This window comes from Culex quinquefasciatus, chromosome 1 (assembly GCF_015732765.1).
Source record: "Culex quinquefasciatus strain JHB chromosome 1, VPISU_Cqui_1.0_pri_paternal, whole genome shotgun sequence".
Taxonomy (NCBI): domain Eukaryota; kingdom Metazoa; phylum Arthropoda; class Insecta; order Diptera; family Culicidae; genus Culex; species Culex quinquefasciatus.
In genome coordinates, this window is record NC_051861.1 from 5,948,157 (window position 1) to 5,972,672 (window position 24,516).

At 41.6% G+C, this 24,516-nt stretch overlaps 2 protein-coding genes across 2 annotated transcripts in view; both read left to right on the forward strand.

Annotated features, from left to right (window-relative positions):
• Positions 1 to 24,516, forward strand: part of LOC6036800 (CCR4-NOT transcription complex subunit 6-like) — a 177,587-nt gene that overhangs the window by 24,528 nt on the left and 128,543 nt on the right. The gene's annotated exons all lie outside the window — the stretch shown is intronic.
• Positions 17,196 to 23,581, forward strand: LOC119766386 (transcription activator MSS11). The gene has a single exon (XM_038250896.1). The coding sequence runs from the start codon at positions 17,405 to 17,407 to the stop codon at positions 19,487 to 19,489; it is 2,085 nt and encodes a 694-aa protein (XP_038106824.1). The 5' UTR covers positions 17,196 to 17,404; the 3' UTR covers positions 19,490 to 23,581.

Below are 24,516 nucleotides of genomic sequence, written 5' to 3' on the forward strand. Positions count from 1 at the left end.
AAGTGTGTGTGTGTGTGTGTGGCTATTCAGCGCCTTCTGCACGACCGAACGAAGCTTGCCGTCTCCAGGATGCCGACGGAGCTCGAGTTCATTAGATGCGTCTTATCGTGGAACAACCCAGACTGGTACGGATGATGTTGATGTTTGCCGGGCCATTTTCATTGTCGAGGTGGCTGAAGATCCGCTGGAAAAGGTCGGCGTCACAATCTGTGGTGGAATAAAGGTCGATTAGATTAATTGGAGGAGGAGGAGGAGGAGGAGGAGGAGGAGGAGGAGGAGGAGGAGGAGGAGGGAGGAGGAGGAGGAGGAGGAGGAGGAGGAGGAGGAGGAGGAGGAGGAGGAGGAGGAGGAGGAGGAGGAGGAGGAGGGAGGAGGAGGAGGAGGAGGAGGGAGGAGGAGGAGGAGGAGGGAGGAGGAGGAGGAGGAGGAGGAGGAGGAGGAGGAGGAGGAGGAGGAGGGGAGGAGGAGGAGGAGGAGGGAGGAGGAGGAGGAGGAGGAGGAGGAGGAGGAGGAGGAGGAGGAGGAGGAGGAGGAGGAGGAGGAGGAGGAGGAGGAGGGAGGAGGGAGGAGGAGGAGGAGGAGGAGGAGGAGGAGGAGGAGGAGGAGGAGGAGGAGGACCGGTTAAGTTCTGGAATGACGGACACCTACAGCAGAATGATTGCATCGTCGGAACCTCCTACTCCTCTGTTAGCAGCCAAGTTTTCCAGGGACGTCAATCAACGGCAGCACGGCAACGGATCGTTGATGATTACCTTCCGCTGGACAATATCTTCTTCTTGGCGGCCGTGGAGGTCGGCGGCGCAGGAGGTCTATTGAGGGAAAAGGTTGATTAGGTTATGGTATTTCGGGAGGTTTTTATCATTCAAACTTACCACACTTCATGGAGTAGCGAATCTTCACCTTTGGCTGCTGCTTGTGGTGCTTCTGCTGTAGCTGGAACCGGTTGTCTTCTCTGAACAGTTCACTTATATTCGAATCCCATTGCTGAGGAGGAATGTGGGTCTCGTGGCGCAGGGGTAGCGGCTTCGGCTGCCGATCCCGATGATGCTATGAGACGCGGGTTTGATTCCCGCCTTATCCACTGAGCTTCTATCGGATGGTGAAGTAAAACGTCGGTCCCGGTTTCTCCTGTCTCGTCAGAGGCGCTGGAGCAGAAATCCCACGTTAGAGGAAGGCCATGCCCCGGGGGGCGTAGTGCCAATAGTTTCGTTTCGTTTTTTTTGCTGAGGAGGAGTTCCCTGCCTGGGCGCTCAGAAGGTAGCGCAGCGCGAAGTTTCCACGCGATATCCATCGGTTCGTGCCAGAAAAAACACCGCTGGGGGAGCACTTTGGAGCGGCGGGAGGCCGCATAGGTTCGGCGCTGCTGTCAGGAATCGGCAATCGTGATTCCGAGCCGGCGCTGTTGTCGAAAACCTGGCCGAACTAGGTGCGGCCAACGTCGTCAGAGGAACTGCTGATCAACACGCGGACCCGGCGAACAAGAACCACGTTCCGGTGGCCAACCACGCGAGCCACATTTCGCTGGCCAACGCCGAAAAAGGTGTCTAAGGTGTCCAACAACCGTCCTCGCCGAAGAACCACGCGCCGCAATGCTAGCGGACTCCCGAGAACCAGGACGGGTCGTCCCCGTCATTCTGCGTCAGCAGAACCGAACGTGATCCGGAGGGAACCGGGTCGTCAGATAACCACTCATCGCGCACCTTTTTTCCGCAAATTCTCTCAAACTAAAAAAACCAAAACATAAACAAACTGTAAAAATCGCGCGGTGGAATTGGGTTGCGGTTTTGGTTGCGTTTGACAGTTGTTACGCTTCAGAAAATTTGAGAAACGCGGGGTACGATTTCGAACACAAATGTTTTCGAATGTGATGGAAATGTTGTCGTTTTTGAAAACATTTGAAACGAAATCGAAAACAAACGATGTTTTCGATTTCAAGACAGTTTGATTTCGGATTTGCGGACCGGATTTCTATCCGTGTATCAAAAGTTATTAGCAATTAAGTGTTATTTAAGCACTCTTTGGAAGCCGGATCTCAGATATCACGATGAAAACGTTGTCCGGATCTATCATGCAACCCGTCGTTGAACAGGTAATCAAAAGACCTTTCCAACGCGTCCAAAACATTGAAGATCTGACAACCCTATCAAAAGTTATAAGCACTTAAGAGTTATTTATACACTTTTGGAGGCTAGTTCTCAGATATTTAGATGAAAACGTATTCCAAATATATCATGCGACCTATCTTTGGATAGGTAATTTAAAGACCTTCCCACGAGCGTGTCTATTTTGGATAGCATTACCCTTTGAATGAGAGGAAGGCACCAACCACCTAAAGGTGGATTAAGTAACGTTTTTATTTGAAAAACACAAAAATATTTTAATCTTTTTTTTTAAATCAGTATTTTAAAAATCGGCCTTCGTCATGCACACAGGACCGATCTAACGAGTCTTCACCAAAATTTTGAGCCGATTTGGTTAAGGCAGTGTTGAGATATCGTGGCACCCGTTTTTTTGAAACTGCTAACTTCAAATAGCTATATCGCGGCAATGATACAACCATTTTTTTCAAATTTGTTTTGATAATAGATGAAAATGTATATTTTAATGCCCTGAAAACAGATTTTAAATCAAACTAGGTATGTGCTCACACCAACCTCCGACTTTTTGTCGATTTACATGTATGTTCCCCTTAAATGTTGTTTCTAGTAAACAATTACCTTGTTTTGAATTTTGATAAAAATGAGAAAAAATGAGTTTGACAATGAGATTGAGATTGGGATTGGGATTGGGATTGGGATTGAGGTTGAGATTGAGATTGAGATTTTTTTTTATACCGAATTTCACACTTCCTAGCAAGCAGTTGGAAACATTCACCTACCTGGGAGAGGTTAGGCTCGGTGGTTGTTGCTGGTGGATTGAGATTGAGATTGAGATTGAGATTGAGATTGAGATTGAGATTGGGATTGGAATTGGGATTGGGATTGGGATTGGGTTTTGGACTGGGATTGGGATTGGGTTTAGGATTGGGATTGGGATTGGCATCAGGATTGAGATTGGGATTGGGATTTGGATTGAGATTGGAATTGAGATTGGGGTTGGGATTTGGATTGAGATTGGAATTGGGATTGGGATTTGGATTGAGATTGAGATTGATATTGTGATTGAGATTGATATTATGATTGAGACTGGTATTCAGATTGAGATTGAGAATGATGATCTTGGGATTATTCACCGAAAAAAAAATCTGCCGGAAAGTCTCACCCAAGCCGTCGTTAAAGCCCAAAGCAGCAGTACTGTCAACACTGCCGCCCTTTACTCAGCTCATTACGCATCATTATCGTACCACAATAACAGCAACAACAACATCGCAACAAGAGGAAATACCTCATTTCCCCTTTTTACACCAGCAGCGCGCTCCCAGAAATTGAGTTGTGTACGATCGCGACTTCAAGAGAGGGTCTCCCCCGGAACTCCGCCGGACCAACAATCGCCCCGGCCCCCGAAGTGCTAATGGCCGTGAATTACGGGCTTTGCCAGGTTCCGCGCAGAATGGCTTGCCCACCACCACACAGTCTACACGAGAGAAAATGAATATCATCTTTCTTGGTTGGTGTTGCTGCAGAAGAAGTTGTGACCATAGGCGATGACGACCATAGGCGCGTCACGGTGAAAGACTGTGAGCTGTGGGGAACCATGTGATGATGATGGTCATGATCACCGTTCGAGCGGGGGGATTGTTGTTGTGTAGTAGGTGGCGAGATGTTGGCGCGATCGTGCTAAAATTGTAGGGTTTCCATTTCGGATCAACGCCGCGATCGCGATCGCGATCCAGATGAGATGGGTGTAATTTAATCGTCGATCACGTCTCGGACGCCCCGGCATGGAGGTGGTGGAGGTCGCGGGAACTAATGACTTACTTTAGGATCGGCCAGGGCGGGGTACCGATCCGGATTTAGACCCGGTAAATGGTGTTGGTGATCGTCCGGAGGGGACCATTATTTTGGCAGGTATTGATCGCGATCGCGGGTTCATTCACAGATCACGCGGGACTTTCTTTTGCGGGGTTTGGTCGGTGGTTGATGAGATGTTTTGGGACCTCTTGGCCTCTCCCTCCGCTAGAGGAGCTCTTTTCGGGACGCGAGTGAACAATGAACAATCGTGCCGAGTTTGTTGGCAAATGTTGCAAATTGAATGGAGCGTTGTGGGGGCGTCGTCGTCGGATGTTGTTGAGAAAACATTTCACCAAGTGGGCGAGAGATCGCGTGGGGGCGGTGTTGAACGAGTTGTGAAGGGTTTGGGCGTATGAAAAGTTGGTTCGAATTTTGGTGGTCCGTTGACTATGCAATCCACTCGTTTCTCTTTGTAATGGGTTGTTTAAATCGATCTTTCGAATTAATTTTCTAACTAACCTATGATAGTAAGTCTTATCTAAAATAGATTACAAAAATTAATCCAGCCAGACCCACTGCGTTGTGTTTACCGCAGAGAGCATTCACATTTTACAGAATTTACAGAGAAGGAAGGATGCGTGGACATACCGTATCAACCGCAACGTTCTAAAAAAATTCTAACTAAACTTCTTATTTTTAAAAGGATTTAAACCAGTAACGCTCTTCGGAGCTTGCGACGTGCCAGATTTGTCAAGATTGAGTTTGATCGCGAACCTGCGCTTGGTGACCCCCGTGGGTCCAAGCCGAGGCCGGAATCGGCTGTGTCATTCCTCGACGGCTTCGGCCAAGTCCCAAGAGATACCTCTCGGTAATGATCGACCGGCCAATTATTGTGATTATTTTATTACACTTTTTTTTCTTCTCGCGGCGTCGTCGTCGATGGCGACTTGGTGGTGGTCGATTGGAACGTGCCTCCGGAAACTTTGTTGTACGAGTGATTGAGAGAGAGAGAGAGAGGAATTCCGGTGCGGCGATCCGCCGCGTGATTGCAATCGTATCAAATCGGTGGAAACGATTGCGAGGAGGGAGGGAGAGAGGGCAATCAATCATTCAAACAATTCGAACATCTTTCGACGTCTTCAAACGGCGGTCGGCCTGGCATCAGATAATGACAATTATGGACGACGCCACAGGGACTGACTGACTGACTGCTTGACTGGTATAGAAGGGTAGTTTTGCTTTCGGTTTCTACCGAGTGACTTGGTCTGACACAGAAACCTAGAGCTCAAGGATGCGCGCTCTCCGATGCTCGATTGTCGAAGCAAATTACCCCCTCCCCTGCATTTGATGAGGCAGGTCTCTTTGTGCGGATGCTGTGAGTAGAACAGCTTAGTAGCGATCGGATTGGAGCGATAAGCTAAACGATTTGGACTAGAACTTTAGGCACTTGAATCAGGCCTAATTGGTATGATTTTTTTTTCTTAAGGTTTTTGATGATGCCCTCTAAAAATTCGGAAAATATAAATTAAATCTTGAAAATAACACCAATATTATAAAAAATAATGAAATCAAAAAAAAAAAAAACGTTTTCAGCCAAAAAACCTGAAAAAAATCCTTCAAAAAAAATCTAAATCAAAAGTAAACAAAAATTTACATAAATTAAATTTAAATGAATACTTAACTTCAAAACCATAAAATACCAAAAATATCAAGATATGCTAAAATACTAAAATTACTAAAAATACTAAATATACTGAAAATACTAAAAATACTAAAAATACAAAAAATACTAAAAATACAAAAAAAATTAAAATACTAAAAATACTAAAAATACTAAAAATACTAAAAATACTAAAAATACTAAAAATACTAAAAATACTAAAAATACTAAAAATACTAAAAATACTAAAAATACAAAAAATACTAAAAATACTAAAAATACTAAAAATACTAAAAATACTAAAAATACTAAAAATACTAAAAATACTAAAAATACTTAAAATACTTAAAATACTTAAAATACTAAAAATACTTAAAATACTAAAAAAACTAAAAATACTAAAAATACTTTAAAATACTTTAAAATACTAAAAATACTTTAAAATACTAAAAATACTAAAAATACTAAAAGTACTAAAAATACTAAAAATACTAAAAATACTAAAAATACTAAAAATACTAAAAAATGCAAATAATACTAATAATACTAAAAATACTAAAAATACTAAAAAATGCTAATAATACTAATAATACTAAAAATATTAAACATACTCTAAATACTAAAAATACTCCAAATACTTCAAATACTCCAAATACTCCAAATACTAAAAATACTAAAACTTCTAGAAATTCTAAAAATACTGAAAATACTAAAAAAAATACTAAAAATACTTAAAATACTCCAAATACTAAAAATTCTAAAAGTACCTAAAAATTCTAAAAATACCTGAAAATTCTAAAAAATACTAAAAGTACTCCAAATACTAAAATAATAAAAATACTAAAAATACTAAAAATACTAAAAATACTAAAAATACTAAAAAAATACTAAAAATACTAAAAATACTAAATATACTAAAAATACTAAAAATACTAAAAATACTAAAAATACTAAAAATACTAAAAATACTTAAAAATATTTAAAATACTACAAATACTAACAATACTAAAAAAACTTAAAAATACTAAAAATACTAAAAATACTAAAATACTGAAATACTAAAAATACTAAAAATACCAAAAATATTAAAAATACTAAAAATACTAAAAATACTACAAATACTAACAATACTAAAAATACTAAAAATACTAAAAATACTAAAAATACTAAAAATACTAAAAATACCAAAAATACTAATAAATACTCATAATACTAATTATACTAAAAATACTCTAAATACTCCAAATACTCCAAATACTGAAAATACTAAAAATACTCCAAATACTAAAAATTCTAGTAAAAAAAAGTAAATCTTTCCCTGTTCCTGAGGGGAACACCCTTGAAGAGTGTCGAGGCCGACATTTACAAAGTGGATTCAGTGGCAGTTTCATTCTCAACTTAATGTTAACATGTTAAGGTTATTGTTAACATTCTATAGGTCGCCTCCCTAAGGTGTCGTGATAAGATCCAGTTTGTGACGATACACTACACTACCTTCCCTTTACTAAGCAATCGATTCCAGAAGGGAAAAGATCACCAGTTGTGTTGGTCCGAGCCGGGATTTGAACCCCGATCTACCGCTTACGAGGCGGAAGCGTTACCACTGGGCTACGTGGCTAGGAAATTCTAAAAATACTGAAAATACTAAAAAATACTAAAAGTACTCCAAATACTAAAATAATAAAAATACTAAAAATACTAAAAATTGCTAAAAATTCCAAAAAATATTAAAAGTACTCCAAATACTAAAATACTAAAAATACTAAAAATATTAAAAATATTTAAAATACTAAAAATACTTAAAATATTTAAAATATTTAAAATACTAAAAATACTAAAAATACTAAAAATACTAAAATTACTAAAAATACCAATATACCAAAGTTCAAAAATACTAAAATACAAAAATATTCCCGTAGCACTTAAGCTCGGAAGGCACCGGCGTAGACTTTTTCTAAAATGGTTGCAATTTCTGATGTTTTTGCATTTTTTTGTATGTTTTGCCAATTTCTTTTTAAAACAATTTTTTTTCTTGATGATGTCTTATTGTATGACTTTCGTGAAAATCTCTCTTCAACCTCAGGCAACTCTTTGCTGAAAGTGTTACCAACAGGAAATTGATTAAATTGCTGATATCTTCCGCGCACCTTTTTTTTCGCCCCTCTCACAACTTCCACGTGATGCAGAATTATTGATTTGATTTTTCCCCCTCTCTTCCTCCATTTCAGGTATGTACAACTATTTCTACAAATACGGCGAGTGGCCACCGCTGATCGCCGCCGCTGCAACCCTCCCGTCGATGGCAATGATGGAATCTGCCACGGAAGAAGCGGCACGTCAACGTACGGTTTGTACTGACCGCGCGGCGAAAAGTGGGAAAATATGATCTTGTTTTTTTTGCTCGTTTTATCTTTGGAAATCGAAAGTGATGTTAGGAAGAACCGATTAACGGAGGATTTTTGGATTGTTGAATCTACTAAGCTTGAAATGTGAACTTTTTTGATGAAGCAACTTTTGCCAATAAAATATTGAATTTGACTGCTTTTATGCAACTTTTTTTTTTCTTCTCCACCTTTGGTCTTCACTATCGCTAGACAGAGATCATATCAGCAGTTTAGCACTAATTTACACTTTCCTCACCGCTTTTTATGCAACAAACTGTCAGCTCGGCGGTTGCAGACCACCGGAAAATCGGCTTCTCACTTTGGAATTAGTGCCACCGTGATAATTGGTGGTGTCTTGCCAAAATTATACGCTGGAATTAAAAATTGCCACGCGAAATCGCCTAAAAAGTTTACTTTCTATCCATTGGCGGGTGATGATGTCCACCACCGCCGCAATAATAAGAAAGAAGAATTATAAAAGATAAAAATTGAAGAAAGACAAAAAAGAGACGAACTTAAAAATAGTCGAAGCGGCTAAAAAACCTACAGCGATTCGCGCGATTATAAGTCAGCGCAGAAGAAAGGTTGATAATTAAAAAAGTGTGTCAGCGTCAGTGGCTGACTCACCCCCTTCGGCCTGCTGTTATCACCTTTGGGTCGGCCACTCTCTTGCCGGCAAGCCGGCCGAGAATTCTCAGCGCTATTTAGAGTTATTGACTTGGCTGTTGTGCGAAATGTTCGAGAGGGAAAGTTTTTTTCTTTTTCTTCCCCCGATTGGCAAGCAAATTTTTTCTGCGTGGGGTGGGAAAATTGCACCTCGAATGTGAATTGTTGCTTTCAGAGGTGAAATGACATTGTTGCCATTACGGCATAATGACGGTTTTGCACTTTGGGACGTGTTGCACCTTCACTTTTGTTACTTTTCCCGGTTAAAATGGGTAAGTTAGGTTTTTTAGACTCCGTCATTTCCGATTTAACCTGCGTAAACATAATTATTTTTGCAAAAATCTAAAGGTTCTCTAGAAAAAAAACCTATTTAAAAAAAATTATGTTGTATTTTCTGGGTACTCACAATTTAGTTTCCACGAAGCAAGATAGCGAGCTAGAGAGTCTCTCTCTATTTTACCTGTTTCTCTCAGAAATCTGGAGAAAAGAGAGTTGCTCTTTTACTTACTGTCGATTTCATTCTATTCAATTTATGGTGGTGTTATTTTATATAGGTAACTATATAAAAGGTATATAGGTATTACTAAGTAATTAGTAAACTTTATATTCAATCCAAATATTTTTTTTAATCAGTCAAGGATGCCTATTTGGAGTTGGGAGACTGGATTTATGGTGATTTGTCACCAAATAACTTTATTTATGTTAATTTTTCGAAAGGTGTACAAACTTTTTTTGCACCTTTTTTATTTTTATAATAGTATTTGTTATATAACTTTTATAGAAAACATCTTTTCATGAGCTTTTTGCAGCAAAATGTTCGGCATGAGTTTCTGAACAAAACGTAGTACTAGGTTTATGTCAACATTAAATTGTTTACATGTTTCATCACAAAATGTGCATAGTGCCCAAGGGGTGTAAATACTTTTTTTACATACTGTACATTTTTAAATCAATACTGGATTTTTTCAAAAATCGAAATTTTTCGATATAAAATCAAATTTGAAATCAAAAAGTATTTTAGTGAATTTTTTATAAAGTACACCGTTTTCAAGTTATAGCCATTTTTAAGTAACTAATGGTCCGATTCAAAACATGAAACATTCGTGAAATTTTCCGATCTTTTTGAAAACAATATTTTCTAAATTTTCAAATCAAGACTAACATTTCAAAAGAAAAAACAAAACAATATATTACTGTTTTCGAAAAGAACGGAAAATTTCACGAATGTTTAATTTTTCAACATTGTAAATCGGACCATTAATTGCTGAGATATCGGTGGTTATTTGGGTGAGACTTAGAAAACAATTTTTTTTCTGTTTTTATACCTTTGCATGGCAATATCTCAGCAACTAAGGGTCGTATCAACAAGGTTCAAAAAAGCAAAATATAGAGAATTTTCTCAGCTTTTCAAAAATATTTATTTTCAAAAGTGGGCAAACATGGGAACAAATTTTAAAAAATGAATAACTGAGACTATTTTTTAAAAAGTTACCTCAAAATTGCTATAACTTAAAAAATTTACTAAAGGACTTTCTGGATGAATTCAAATTTAATTTAACATCAAAAAATGAAGTTTGAAAAAATATTTCGATTTTTTGAAAAAATCAGTATTGATTCAAAAATTCGTAACTCGTTCAATTTTTTTTACACTACCTGGAAATTACTGAAAATTTGGCATTTGATGTTCCCTAAAACATAACTAAAATTTAAAAAAAAAACTTAAAATTGTGTGTTTGCTAATCAAATTTTAGTGACAAAATGTTAAATTAAAAATAACCATTTTTTTACCGTGTATCATTTTTTTCAGTGTAGTCCTTATTCATACGTACAACTTTGCCGGAGACACCAAATCGATCTAAACTTCCCTCAAAAGATACCGATTTTTTAATTTTCACATATCATTTTTGTATGGACAGCTGTCAAATTTGTATGGAAAATTATATGTACAAACTAATGATGCAAAATGGCTTCTTTGGACATACCGAAGGCACCAAAAAGCTTCAGCCGGATTAAAAAATAATACAAATATTATAATTAAATAAAAAAAGATCAATTTCGTAGAGAACTGGTCTTCTCACTTTTAGTTAGCCCTCATTATTAGTGAGAATTATGACTTGAGCCAAAATTCTCACTATTTTTTTCCACTCGCGATATGTTTTATACTATTGTTTTGGTTTTGTAAAAACAATGTATAAAAATAAAAAAAAAAATAAAAAAAATTCAATACGTTTTGTAGCTGTTTCAAAAGTTTAATTTTGTTTTATAATACTTAGATTTATTTTGATAGAAAAAGAAGTAAATTTTACAAAAATCTCAATTTTTAATGTTGGAATTTGAACCAATGCTCTTCTTTCTTAAAATATTTTAAAATTACAAAACAAACTGACCACTTTTCAAAAAAAGGCTTGCTGAAAACTTAATTTTTCATTGGAAAAAAATGTACAATTGATTGTAATTGTAATTGGAAAAAGAAATGTTTTCATAATTTTATTGATATTTTGGAATTTTTTGATTGTAGCATAACAGTAAAAACAATCGTGATAGCTGGGCTTGAAATTTGAACCTTGCCCAAGGCAGAGAGACAATAACATTAAAATAATTTTGTGCCAGCCTAAAATGCATATAAAACGGTGCAATTAAAAAAAATAAGAAGGGCCTTTTCGATGGCAAATTTGATATTTCATTTAAAAAGAGCCTTAAAATTTTGCTAAACAATATTTAATAATCCAAACTTTAGCGCAAAAGGTGCTGTGCTTAGTCCTCTAAAATAGATGTTTAAAAATCAACTCAAGGTTTAGTAACGAAAACAACTTTGCCGAATGACCAAATCGATCAGAAAATCTATTCTCAACATTTTCGAATGCCTATTTTGTATGACAAAAGCAAAGAAAAGTCAATTTGGAGAAAAATGGTGCAAGTGGAAAAAAGAAATTGATAGAAAACTAGTTAGTTAGTTCGAATCTGTGTCGAGTTCACAAGTAAAATAATGGTAAAAATTGATGATAATAAGGAGAGTCACTCACAACACACACAAAAAAACATTCCACTTTAAAGTTTTTTTTTAATTGTGTTTTTTGCCCATAAATAGTTGTGATTTCAGGTATAATACACGAAACCCTTCCTGGTTGGTCACTTTTTCGACATTGTTTTAATTTGTGCCCTGTTGGTTTGACAAAATCAAACTTAAAAGTGAAGAACTGTCACTTTTTACACGGGACTCATATATACTATCAAACCAAACGTTTGGTAGTAAGTGTGAGCTCTGTGTAAAGAGAGTGTCAAACTAAAAAGTGACCCCGTGCTTTTGACAACAATATTGATGTCAAACCATCGGGGTTTCAGTGGTTTATGAATGGTCCCTAATGGAATACAGTAAAAACTCAAACATTTAGTTTCAAATCGAAATTGTTAGGCACAATTAATTTCAAAATTATACACGCTAACCAACGTTCCTGCTGCTTATTTAATCTCCAACGCACGATGCAACGTCCCGAAATCGCATCTTTCTCCTCGCCTCACAACTCGTTGTTGTTTTGGATTGCTTTTCCCTTGAGGCGCGCGAGCGCGCGCCCACCACACCACCACGTGGTGTCTCGGGTCCGCGCACTCACTTTCGAAAGTGAAACAACACCAAAAGAAGGTAAATGTCCATCAAAGCGCGCCCACAAGCTAGCAAAAGTAGAAAAAAATCTAGAAAAAAAAATAACAAACAAGGAGCCAAGTCTCTATCCGCTTTTCCTTTGAAGCTTGGACAGCGCGCAACCAGTTGCTGGCGTTGTTGTTGTTTTTTTTTTTTTTAATTTATATTTATTCAAATTTCTTTTCCATGTACATTCATTCAGTTAAAATATTATTGAGTGTCCAATCACAAACGATGACTTTTCACCTCAATTTTAAATACTAGCAACTTTCATTTATTCATGAAATATTGTAGCTTTCGCTATTCAGTGATTTCAAATGTAGGAGGTCCTACATGTACAAAGGGAAAAGGGATACCTTAAAACTAACTTATAAACTATATAAAGAGCGGATCAATGCAGCTGAAGACTGCAATGATTTTTGTCGAAATGCATCAATTATCTTATTGGACATAACATCCAAAGTGTCAACTTCGGCTAATTGATGAAGTTCACTGGTGCTGAACCAGGGAGGAAGTTTCAGAATCATTTTCAGAATTTTGTTCTGAATCCTCTGAGATTTTTCTTCCTGGTTAAGCAACAGCTTGTCCAGATCGGCACAGCATAAAGCATGGCAGGTCTGAAAATTTGTTTATAAATTAACAGTTTATTCTTGAGACAAAGTCTAGAATTCCTGTTTATAAGTGGATACAAACATTTAATATATTTGTTACATTTAACCTGGATACTTTCAATGTGATCCTTGTAAGTAAGGTTTTGTCAAAACCAAGTCCAAGATATTTCACTTGATCCTCCTTTAAATTTACCTCATTCATCTTTATAATGTGATGACTTTTGGTTTAAGAAAATCAGCCCTTGGTTTGTGAGGGAAAATAATAAGTTGAGTTTTGCAGCATTTGGAGTAATTTTCCATTCTTTCAAATAAGAATTGAAAATATCCAAGCTTTTGTAATCTTCTTGTGATGACACGAAGGCTTCTGCCTTTGGCGGAGATGCTTGTGTCATCAGCAAAAGTGATTTCTGACATCCTGGGGCAAATCAGGCAAGTCAGAAGTAAAAATATTGTATAAAATTGGACCCAAAATGCTTCCTTGAGGGACGCCAGCACGTACAGGTAGTTGATCAGATTTGCTATTCTGATAACATACCTGCAGAGTACGATCCGTCAAATAATTTTGAATAATTTTCACGATATAAATCGGAAAATTAAACCTTTTCAATTTCGCAATCAAACCTTTATGCCAAACACTGTCAAATGCTTTTCTATGTCTAGAAGAGCAGCGCCAGTAGAATAGCCCTCAGATTTGTTGCTTCGAATTAAATTTGAAACTCTCAACAACTGATGAGTAGTTGAATGCCCAAGGCGAAATCCAAACTGCTCATCAGCGAAAATTGAATTTTCATTAATGTGCGTCATCATTCTATTAAGAATTATTCTTTCGAATAATTTACTAATAGATGAAAGCAAACTAATGGGCCGATAGCTTGAGGCTTCAGCAGGATTTTTATCCGGTTTCAAAATCGGAATTACTTTGGCATTTTTCCAACTACTGGGAAAATATGCCAAATCAAAACATTTGTTGAAAATTTTGACCAAGCAACTTAAAGTTGCTTCTGGTAATTTTTAATTAAAATGTAAAAATGCCATCCTCACCAGGGCTTTCATATTTTTAAATTTTTGATAATAGATTTTATTTCATTCAGATCCGTATTAAAAACTTCATCTGATGAAAATTCTTGTTCAACAATATTCTGAAATTCTATTGAAATTTGATTTTCAATAGGACTCAAAACATTCAAGTTGAAATTATGAGCACTCTCAAACTGCTGAGCAAGTTTTTGAGCTTTTCCCCATTAGTTAATAGAATATTATCACCATCTTTTAAAGAAGGGATGGGTTTTGAGGTTTCTTAAGAACCTTTGAAAGTTTCCAAAAAGGTTTGGAATAAGGTTTAATTTGTTCGACATCTCTTGCGAACTTTTCATTTCGCAGGAGAGTGAATCTGTGGTCAATAACCTTTTGCAAATCTTTTGAATTCGCTTCAGTGCAGGATCACGAGAACGTTGATACTGTCTTCGGCGAACATTTTTCAGACGAATCAGAAGCTGAAGATCGTCATCAATAATGGGAGAATCAAATTTGACTTGGACTTTAGGAATAGCAATATTCCTAGCATCCAAAATTGCATTAGTTAAAGATTCCAAGGCTGAATCAATATCAGCTTTGGTTTCTAAAACAAAATCATGATTTAAATTATTCTCAATATGATGCTGATACCTGTCCCAATTAGCTTTGTGGTAATTAAACACAGAACTATTGGGTCTGGTAACTGCTTCATGAGAAAGTGAAAAAGTTACTGGAAGATGATCAGAATCAAAATCAGCATGAGTCACTAAAGGACCACAATACTGACTTTGATTTGTCAAAACCAAATCAATTGTTGATGGATTTCTAACAGAAGAAAAGCAAGTTGGCCCATTCGGGTATAAAACCGAATAAAGACCAGAAGTGCAATCTCTGAACAGAATTTTACCATTGGAATTTACTTTTGAATTATTCCAAGATTGGTGTTTGGCATTAAAATCACCGATGATCAAAAATCGAGATCTATGCCGAGTAAGTTTATTCAAATCCCCTTTGAAATAATTTTTATTTTCCCCAGTGCATTGGAATGGCAAATATGCAGCTGCAATCATAATTTTCCCAAAAGAAGTTTCAAGTTCAATGCCCAAACTTTCAATAACTTTTAACTTAAAGTCACGTAACGTGCTATAAGTCATACTACGGTGGATAACTATTGCAACTCCACCGCCATTTCGATTCATTCGGTTATTAGTTATAACTTTATAATCTGGATCACTTTTCAAATAAGTGCCAGTTTTTAAAATGTTTCGGTTATAACAGCAACATGCACGTTATGAACTCGTAAAAGTTGAAAAATTCATTTTCTTTCGCTTTTAAAGAGCGAGCATTAAAATTCATAATATTGATGGAATTACTTAGATCCATGATTAAACTTCAGGGTAAGAACAACATCATTCGCAAATTTTAATCCAATCTGGATTGCTTCCATCATGGATGTAGCATTACTCATTGTTTGAATCAAACCAAACAGTGAGTTTTGCAAAAAGTCATTTTTCAAACGTAACATCGCCGAGATCAGAAGATCCCAAAGCGTTGCCAGCAGAAAAATTTTCAAATGAGATTTGAGGTACCTGCCCAATTTCAGAAAGATTGGTAGAGGATTTAAAATTCGTGGATGAACCCGAAACGACGTTAGCATAAGAAATGCCATTGTTGTTACCTAACTTTTCCACGGTAGGGGTATTTCTAGAATTGTTCGAGTGAGACAGCACGAACGTTTGATTTAAAGATGCAGGTACAACCTGACTTTGAGAAAATTTCGGTTTGGATTTCGGCTGATGCTTAGCACGAGAATCCAAAACCTTTTTCTGATGGGGCAATCCCAGAAATTTGATTTGTGATTTCCACCACAATTTGCACATTTAAATTGGGTGACTTCTTTCACGGGACAATTGTCCTTGTCGTGAGAAGAATCCCCGCAAACCATGCATTTTGGAACCATGGCGCAATGATCAGTACCGTGACCGAATGCCTGGCAACGCCGGCACTGGGTCAGATTCTGGCCATTACCGCCATGTTTCTTAAATGCTCCCACTACCCGTACATGGAACAAAAACTGAACTTTGTCCAAAAGTTTCAAATTGTTGATTTCATTTCTGTTGAAATGAATCAGATAAAATGTGAAGTCAAACCAAAGCGAGAAATATTCCCGTTTGATTTTTTCTTCATTGGTATTACTTGGGATGGGGCAAAGCCAAGCAACACCTTAAGTTCGTTTTTGATCTCATCCACCGACAAGTCGTTGGAGAGACCTTTCAAGACCGCCTTGAATGGCCGAGCATTCTTGGTCTCATACGTGTAGAAATTGTGTTTGTGGTTTTTCAAATAACCAACAAAAGTTTGGTGATCTTGTAAAGATTCCGTCAACAAGCGACATTCTCCTCTTCGACCAAGCTGGAACGAAACCTTCAAATTGCAAGTTTCCTTGCAATTCTTCAGTTGCGTTCGAAAGCTGGCCAAATCGGAGACGGAAGTCACAACAATTGGCGGAGCCTTTACTCGTTTCTCGACGGCAGAAGGCTCAGTACGAGGAGAAGGTTCCTTGTCATCAGTTTCGGATAAAACACCGAAACTGTTTGTCAATGGAATTGGAGGATTGACCTCACATTCAGAATCAGAATCAGACCTCAGAAGAGGCTGTTTTCTTTTCTGTTTCCGTTAGCCGGTTTAGCGTTCAAACGCTTCACCGACGTAACGACCAAATCTTCAGAAGATTTGCGTTTACCTTTGTTTTGACGCATTTTGCAAGCAAAGTTCTCTTAAAAGATGGCTTCGTTTGTAAAATACAACAAAATTTCAGGCGGGGTTAGTCTTGAAAAGACTGTTTAGAATTTTGGAAAATAACTCAGGTAGTCTTTAAAAAGACTGTGAATTTTGTTTTGAAATAACTCTGAGCTTAGGTAGTAAAAAATACCGCAGCTCTAGTGTCCGTTCACCATGAAGGTTCGCAAGACACTGCGTTGTTGTTGTTGTGTTTACGCTTATAATACGCAACAAAAACAACAACAGCATGCCATCCCGCGCGCGCGCCTTACGTAACTCTTTTTAAAACACGTTTTCACGCTTTCTTCGCGGGGTGAGTTCCTCCCCGGCGGCGCTCAACAAGTGAGTGACCGTGCGGCGGCGCGACGGTGAAAGAAAAAGTTTAAATATTTATTTATTTATTGTTTGGTTTGAGTGGCTTGTTTACATCCGTTCGCGCTTTGCGCGAGAGAGTGAGTTCCTCTCGCGCGCCACGGCGCGCCTGAGCGACTACCACGCGGTTTGGGAACATTTCCAGCGCCTACTCTGTCAGTTGCTCGCCGGCTTTCGTTGCGGTTGGAGCGTCGTGTCGTGGTGAACCTTCGTCTGCGTCGTCGTTGTAACACGTTGATTATCGGTTGAAGGGTTTTTGCGGTTTTTGTTCCAGAATTGGGGTTACAGTGAGTGTGATTTGAAGGACTATGGAGTGAAGATTTGGCAAATAAGGACTGTTATACTGTGGCCAGTGGTGAAGTTCGGTGATACTCCAATGGGTAGAGATGAACAGCGCAATTCCGTCATCATGCATGGATCGATACATCAATCGATATATAGGGCCACCGCATCCGGTTCAGCAGCCGCAGCAGCAGCAACATCCGCATCAGCAGCAGTTGCTTAGCCAGAACGGGTTCTACCCGCATCAGCAACTCTTGCAGCAACAGCAGCAGCAACAACAACAACAACAACATCAGCAACAGGTCGTCCAGCAGCAGCATCAACAGTTGTCCCAGGGACATGGACCTCCGCCGCACAATTTCATGGTCGGATGTTACAACAACGCGAGCGGTTGGACGGGAGTCCCGTTGATATCGACCGCAGCGCGTAGACCTCGGAAGTTTCCGCCGGTCATCAACGGCGGCGGCCAGCAGAATGGTCACTACCAACCGAACAGCAAGCTGGACTTTGACGAAAATGCCATGTCCAGGCTGGCGCTGCATGCCCACGGGGCCCCGCTGATCCTGGCCAACAATCGGTACAACCGATCCAACAGCAAACCCGGTCCCAACAAACCCAACAAAGTGCCTTCGAATCACGCGCCAAGTCGCGATGATCACCTGCAGCACCATCTGAAGATGGTCCAAGCGATGGGACAGCAACAACAACAGCAGCAACACCAACAGTTGTCCCACCCCAACGATGCCCACTCGGTGGCCAGTGACGAGAGCGGTCCCAACTCGGGAACCACCAACTCCTCGGCGTCCTCATCGTCCTCCTCGGACACCTGTCTGCCGCGGATCATCAAACCGCGCAAACGAAGAAAGAAGGACCGGAAACCCGCGCCACAAACCGGATCTACCCCGTCTTCAGAACCAACCCAGACTTCGACGAACTCGTCGACCCCCCAGCATGCAGCCGTGAACCAGCTTCTGCTGGACGAAACCACGCGTGACTTCCTGCACGAGATCGCCCTTATGGCGAACGCCGGAACGTTCGACTTTTCCGGACTCATCCGCGAGCAGCAGCAGCAGCAACAGCAACACCAACAACCCGTTCAAGCCCAGCAACCCCCTCAACAGCAACACTTCAGCAGCAGCAACAGCGACTCGAGCGACTCGGGTATCAACAACCTGGCCTGCTCGTGCCGATTGTGCGATCCGTTCTGCAAGATCTGGGCGTTCCCGCTGCGGCGGTCCTGCTCGGACAACAGCGCCGAAATCGAGCTGAACCGGGCCAAGGACGTGGGCGTGATCGGCAGCAACCGGAGCAACTCGTTCCGTAGCGAGTGGCGCAGCTCGCCGCACTCGTTGGAGCAGCAGCAGCAGGATCTTGGCGGTTCCGGAAGTCGGAAAGGCAGCTTCAGCGATTCCGGCGATTCCGGCTGTGACCTGCTGAGCGGGTTGACGTTCTGCTCCGAGGACATCCTGAGCAGCGTCAATCGGGAGCTGTTCCTGACGCCGGTTGACGGCGGCAAGGAGTTCAAGTTCCCGATGACCGGAGGAGGAGGTGGTGGTGGTGGTGGTGGCGGTCCCAACAGTATTAGTGGCAGTGGAAGTCCCAGCAGTAGTGTAACGGCTGCCAGCGATGGCGCTAGTGAGATGTTACTGATCAGTGAGCTAACGAAGAAGCTGAACGAAGGGCTGGACCTAAGGTCCAGCGGGGGAGGCTCGTCCGACAGTGGTTCGTCGGTGTTCTCCGACAGTGTGTTTGGGGAAGGTTCGTCCCCGCCGGGGACGGCCAACGCGGGGTCCGCGGATCTGTTTGTGAATTTCGACGCGATTTCGCGAAACAACCTGTTCAGTGTGAATAACATCAGCAAATTGAGCAATCTGCTGTTCGATGACGGCCTAACGGCACCCGGTCTAGTGATAAATAGTGGCCAACATCTTAATCATAATAATAATGTGCTCGTCGGCGGCGCTAACGGGACCGCCGCCACTGGTGTGAATTACATCCGGAACAAGAACGTCCAAAATCCGCCACCGCCGACCTCCTCGGCGACACCAGCGACGACCCAGCAGCGTCCCCTGTTCAGCGAGCATCAACCGTTCGTCTTCGTGCCGGACGCGGATCAGCAGCAGCAGCAGCTCAACTGCTTCGATATGGTTTGGAGTAACGATCGTAAACTACTTCCGGTCGAGGAATAGAGGGGAGACCCTAGAGAACAAGTGCTTCATCTCGTTAGGTTAGGCACAGGAACAGAGTTAGGCTCGCGAACTACGCTCGCGCAGACAAATTAAATTTAGAGATCCTCTCTTCCCTGCTTTCCTGAAGATCCCCGCTGGGTCGTGCCCTGCGGTAGCACCGCGAGAGAGAGACGAGCCGTAGCAATCAGCAGAATTAATAATCGACCTCTGTGTGTACGAATCTTTCTTCCTTTGTTCTATGCACGGAAAAAATGTGTTCGGCATAATTGCGAAAAATGCTGTCGAAATCGTTAACATTGTTTTCAGACCCTAAAGAAGACACTTTGCGATGTAGAAACAAACTTTGAATTTAATTTTTAGTTTCGTTAGCACTCATTTATGGTTGCGCTGACAAGATTTTTTTCCGTGTCGGTCCATCCGTTTATCTGGTTTTCAACATGACTCGGAAATTTGTTTATGAAAAACTGTTCTAAAATCTTTCAAATGATTAGAATTTTAAGAAACCAACTAAAAATTTAATGTACAGTTTCGTTAGCACTTTCTTGCGATTTCGCCGAACGGATTTTTTCCGTGCCAGACCATCCGTTTGCCTGTTTTTCAAGATTTCTCGGGAATTTGGCGCGTCGTGCGGCATCTCTCTCTCTCTCGCGCGGCTCCTGGAACTCCCAGAAGCACTCCCAGAGCTCCCCCTATTTCTACCCTTTCCTTCCCTACCACCTGTGTGTACATAAATGGATCCATATTAGAACCCGTGGCCCAGTCCCAATGACAGGTAGAGAATAAGGTATAGAGGTCACACGAAGCACACATTTCCTTTTGGCTACCTTTTTACGTTTTTATCTTTGCTCTCTCGGCTGGTTGGTTATTAGATATCTCCCTCCCTGTGTGTCTTATCTTCTTCCTCTTCCCGTGACGTAGCCGTAGAAGGTTCTGCCGTCCCGTTCCCGTGTGAATCTCCACTTTTTGGCGCTCAATAAAATTTGCGCCGTAATGAGAGGTAATGAGGTTACTTGCAATTTGGACGTCCTCCTCCTCCACTTCCTCGAGGAGGAGGTCACCGAGGACGTCGCCGGCCAATCCAGGTGTTGGAGCCGACGCCGCACCAAATCCAATAAAATTAAGTGCATTTCCTGCTTCGGTGCCACCGCTGCGCGATAACTTCCAGATATTGCGTCCAGCGAGAGATACCACCAATTAATGGCAGAATCTAATAGGTTATCACCTGCTCGAATTCGGAGAAATTCAACGCTCGTTGATATGCAACGGGTCCCCAAGTTCTTATGACCACGCGCGCTTCCCCGATTTGAATGTTAATCGCGTTACGCGGTTGTAAACAACCTGCGGCACGCGGTCAGCGGAATTTTCCAAGACCGGGAAAGGCCGAGCCGAGAAGTGGGCCGATGTAACGCCCTTTGTGAAAGGGCGCTGAAGGTCTGGAGGTGATAAGGGGTTTGTTTTGAATGGATTTTAGGGCCCCGTTGAATGTGTTCAAAAGTCGGGAACCACCGGGCTCGAACTTGTCGAAAAACAACTGTTTAGCGATTCAGGTCGTGTGGGAAGGGTAATATTTTTCGGTGGGTAGACAAATGACCAAATTGACGATCGTGGACGGTTTGTCTGAATGGCTGTCCTATCTGTGGCATCAGGGAGGGCTCGAAGTTGTAAATTTTTTTTACGAGGGGTCTTGCAATGCGTTTTTGGCGTTTTTATCCCAGTGTAACGCTTTGTAACGGTATTTGATTTTTAGTGGTAGAGGTCAGGTTCAGTGCACTGAAGCTCTAGCGATGATCAGTTTTTGTTTTTAGCAAATTCTAGGGTCTTGTTGATCGTGTGTTCAAAAGTGGACATCTTGTCGAGTCCCTTTAGTGATTTCCAAATCTTTAAGTTGTAACATAAAAGCAAAACAAAACTGCCTCTATTTTCCTTTAAAAAAAACTCGTTTCTGCATCTGTTTTGAACGATTTTGCAACATGTAACGCTTTGTAACGCTTGTCCAAACCAGCCATAGTGATCCCCCTTAGCTCACTGAAGTTCCACCAGCGATTATTTTCCGTTTTCATAACCTTCAAAGTCCCCGTTGATCGGTTGTTCAAATCGGCAGGCCCCTCGCGCTTCGCACGCGCCCTCGCCCACTTTGCATTCAGGTCGTGCGCTCGCCTTTTTTCGGTACTTTTTCGGCAGAGCGAACCCAAATTGTGACGATCCCCCCGCGACCCATTGTGGCGAACTGCGTGTGTGTTGCGAGTCGGCTAGACCTAGACTTAACCAGGTTTATGACGGTCGAGTGATTTATTCTTCCATTCAAGCCAAATTGGACGGCGCGCTGCAGGTAGTACGCACTTCACATACGCACGTAACCTGCATGCATGGAGTTCTGGCGTGGCGTTCAGTTTTGAGCAAACAAAAAAACATGACGGGGCGTTGCGAAACCCGGCAGAGTTGTAGACCAGCAGCATTGTTGCGGTTGATTGTTTGTTTGGGAGGCCGTTACAGCTACTGTGTGTTCGCGGGCACCTCGACGCCGTCGCCGACAGTGGGAAGGTACTGTTAGACGGATATGCAACCGCAATTGTTTGGCGGCCGCTTCTGTGTGCAACACGGCCGTGTTGTAGTCGCTGCGCTTGCGGTAATCACTCGAGGGTCAGTGGGAACTCGGCGTAAACAGGTGGCAATTTGATACCCCGAGAGACAGCGAGAAACGGTTTTGCGCAACTCGATCTCACGAAGAAACTTAACGCCCCCGGAGGTGTCACTTGCACGGGTCTCCCGGCAAAACCTTGTTCAAAATCTTGGAAATCAGATCGTTCCGATAGCTGCAGGCCACCTGACCGCGCGCGCTCACGGTCGTGATAAATGAGACTGACATCTCAAGGTGATCATTTGGGTTGTTCTGGATTCGGGGCGAAAGCATCGGACCCCGAGAAATAGATGTGGCTAATAACTAAGGCCCCGCGCTTTGGAAATCGGAAAGCAATCTATCTTGTCCACCGCTCGGTCGGTGAGGTACCGCGAGATCGCAAAGATTGATTACATACCGCAGGCTAGGAAACAAAAAGTTGACGCTTTGTGTCTCTCCTTGCGTGTTCGTCGCCGCTGCTAACATGTTCAAATTTAATTCCTAGCCCGAAAAAACTAGTTTGTCTCTGATTTCGAGGCGCTTCGCGGCGAAAGCTGTCATTAATCCAGAGTCATGTTACTAATTTGTAGGTCGGCGGTGCCGACACCGACCAGGGTGCATTTTTGGAGCACGGAGACCGTTTACCAGAACATTTGGACCTGTTTCGGGGTCAAATTGGGTAGTGTAACGTTTTGTAACGATATGTAACGCTTTGATTTTTCATGCCAAAATGATGGATGAAGATCGTTGAAACAAATTTTGCTGAAAACAAAATTAATCAACGCGTTTGTGACAATTAAGCGCTAAGTAACGCCTCACGTCAGGTTGCAGCTGAGTCCTTTCGATCTTTGAACACCCTTGAAGCTTCAAACGGATTTTAAAATGATTCCACTTGCAGACATATACTTTCTGACTCATCTGAACTGGTTTTGTGACCACTCGAAGCCTTGTAACGCTTTGTAACGTTTTGTAACGCTTGCATTTCAAGCGGTCAAAATGTTGGAAAAAGTCTCGCGATGAACTTCCAGCAACTCTCAGTACGAATTGACTCGTCTACGACAGTCCAGCGGCGCAAAACGCCTCACGTCAGGTCGCAGCTGTTTCCTTTCGCGATGTCCTTCACGCGTCAGAACGGGCACTAATGGGGGCCCATTTACGGGAACGCTACGTTTGGCTTGTGTGGGACCTGTCCGCAATTAAGGCATCTATCGACAGCTTTAATCGATTCCGATCCGCTCAATTAGACCGGCAGACAGACGTCGTCGACGACAACAACGTGCTCGGAATATCCAGCGCCGGCGAAAGAGTAATTAGAGTTGTGCGCTGCACGGTAGCGCGCGCAGCTCTAGATCTTCAGCGAGATGCTTAATTGCCAACTCTGGCGCGTCGCACGAGACGATGCTCCAGATAGATCGAACATCCACGTGGTTTCAATGTCAAGGTGAGAGTGCGAATCTATTGACGCTCCCCAGTTGGCAAATGTGTCGTCGTCGCGCGGCTTTCCACCTGGTTGGGGAGGTTTCTGGTGATGCGAGAGAGCTGATGAGTGAAAGTAGACAAACTTGTTCCGCAGCTGCCGACGTTGACGTCTCGTCGGGACGCACCTCCCGAGCAACAGGTTGCTGCGTGCAGATGACGTCTACGCGTTCGACCGCGAAGCGTGGCTAGACCGGTAGAGAGAGATTGCCAGACTCCTCGATGGTCACCCAAGCGTTCAGCTGTGAACTGCACAAGGCTTCATCCCTTTCACGCTGCACGGCACACCAAAGTTGGGCTCTTTGACCATTCATTTTTATCGCTGTTTTTCGAAGGTCCAGCGCGCTCCTTTTGGGCAGCGCAAGCCTTCTCCGAAAGCCCGAAAAACCAGTTTCTGTAGCCCTAGGACTTGTTGTTGTACGACGCGCGTTGCGTTCAGATGCTGCAATTTTCGGCGTCGGCGACGTGTACAAACTGCATTGTTTTATTGTCTGGACCGCCTTGCCCCCCTCTGATCTCCGGTGAAGACTCCACCGAGAAAAAAAAACATAATTTCGAATTAAAATTTATTGCCCATTTGCAATTGCTCGTCCAGAGAGTTTAACGTTCGTTCGTTCTCGGTTGTTGAAAAAGGGCGCTGGCAGTAAATTTCACCTTTACTTGGACGCAGCGAGAGGCGGGATGGGCAATTGCAGCCAAATTGCCGGTTTTGTGCGAATCTCGTTTGGCACCGAAATTATGGCGGGGACCTCCGGGCTGAGGTCCCGTCGAGGACGGTCACGTTTTTGCTTGGCTGCGTAATGGTTTGTAACGTTCTGAGTTTAGGCCAAAAATCGTATTGAAAATCTACTTTTCCATTGAGTTTTGGCTGATGTAACGGTTTGTAACGCAATCAGAATATTGGGCTTTAAGAACTATTAAACTTGTTCCGTAA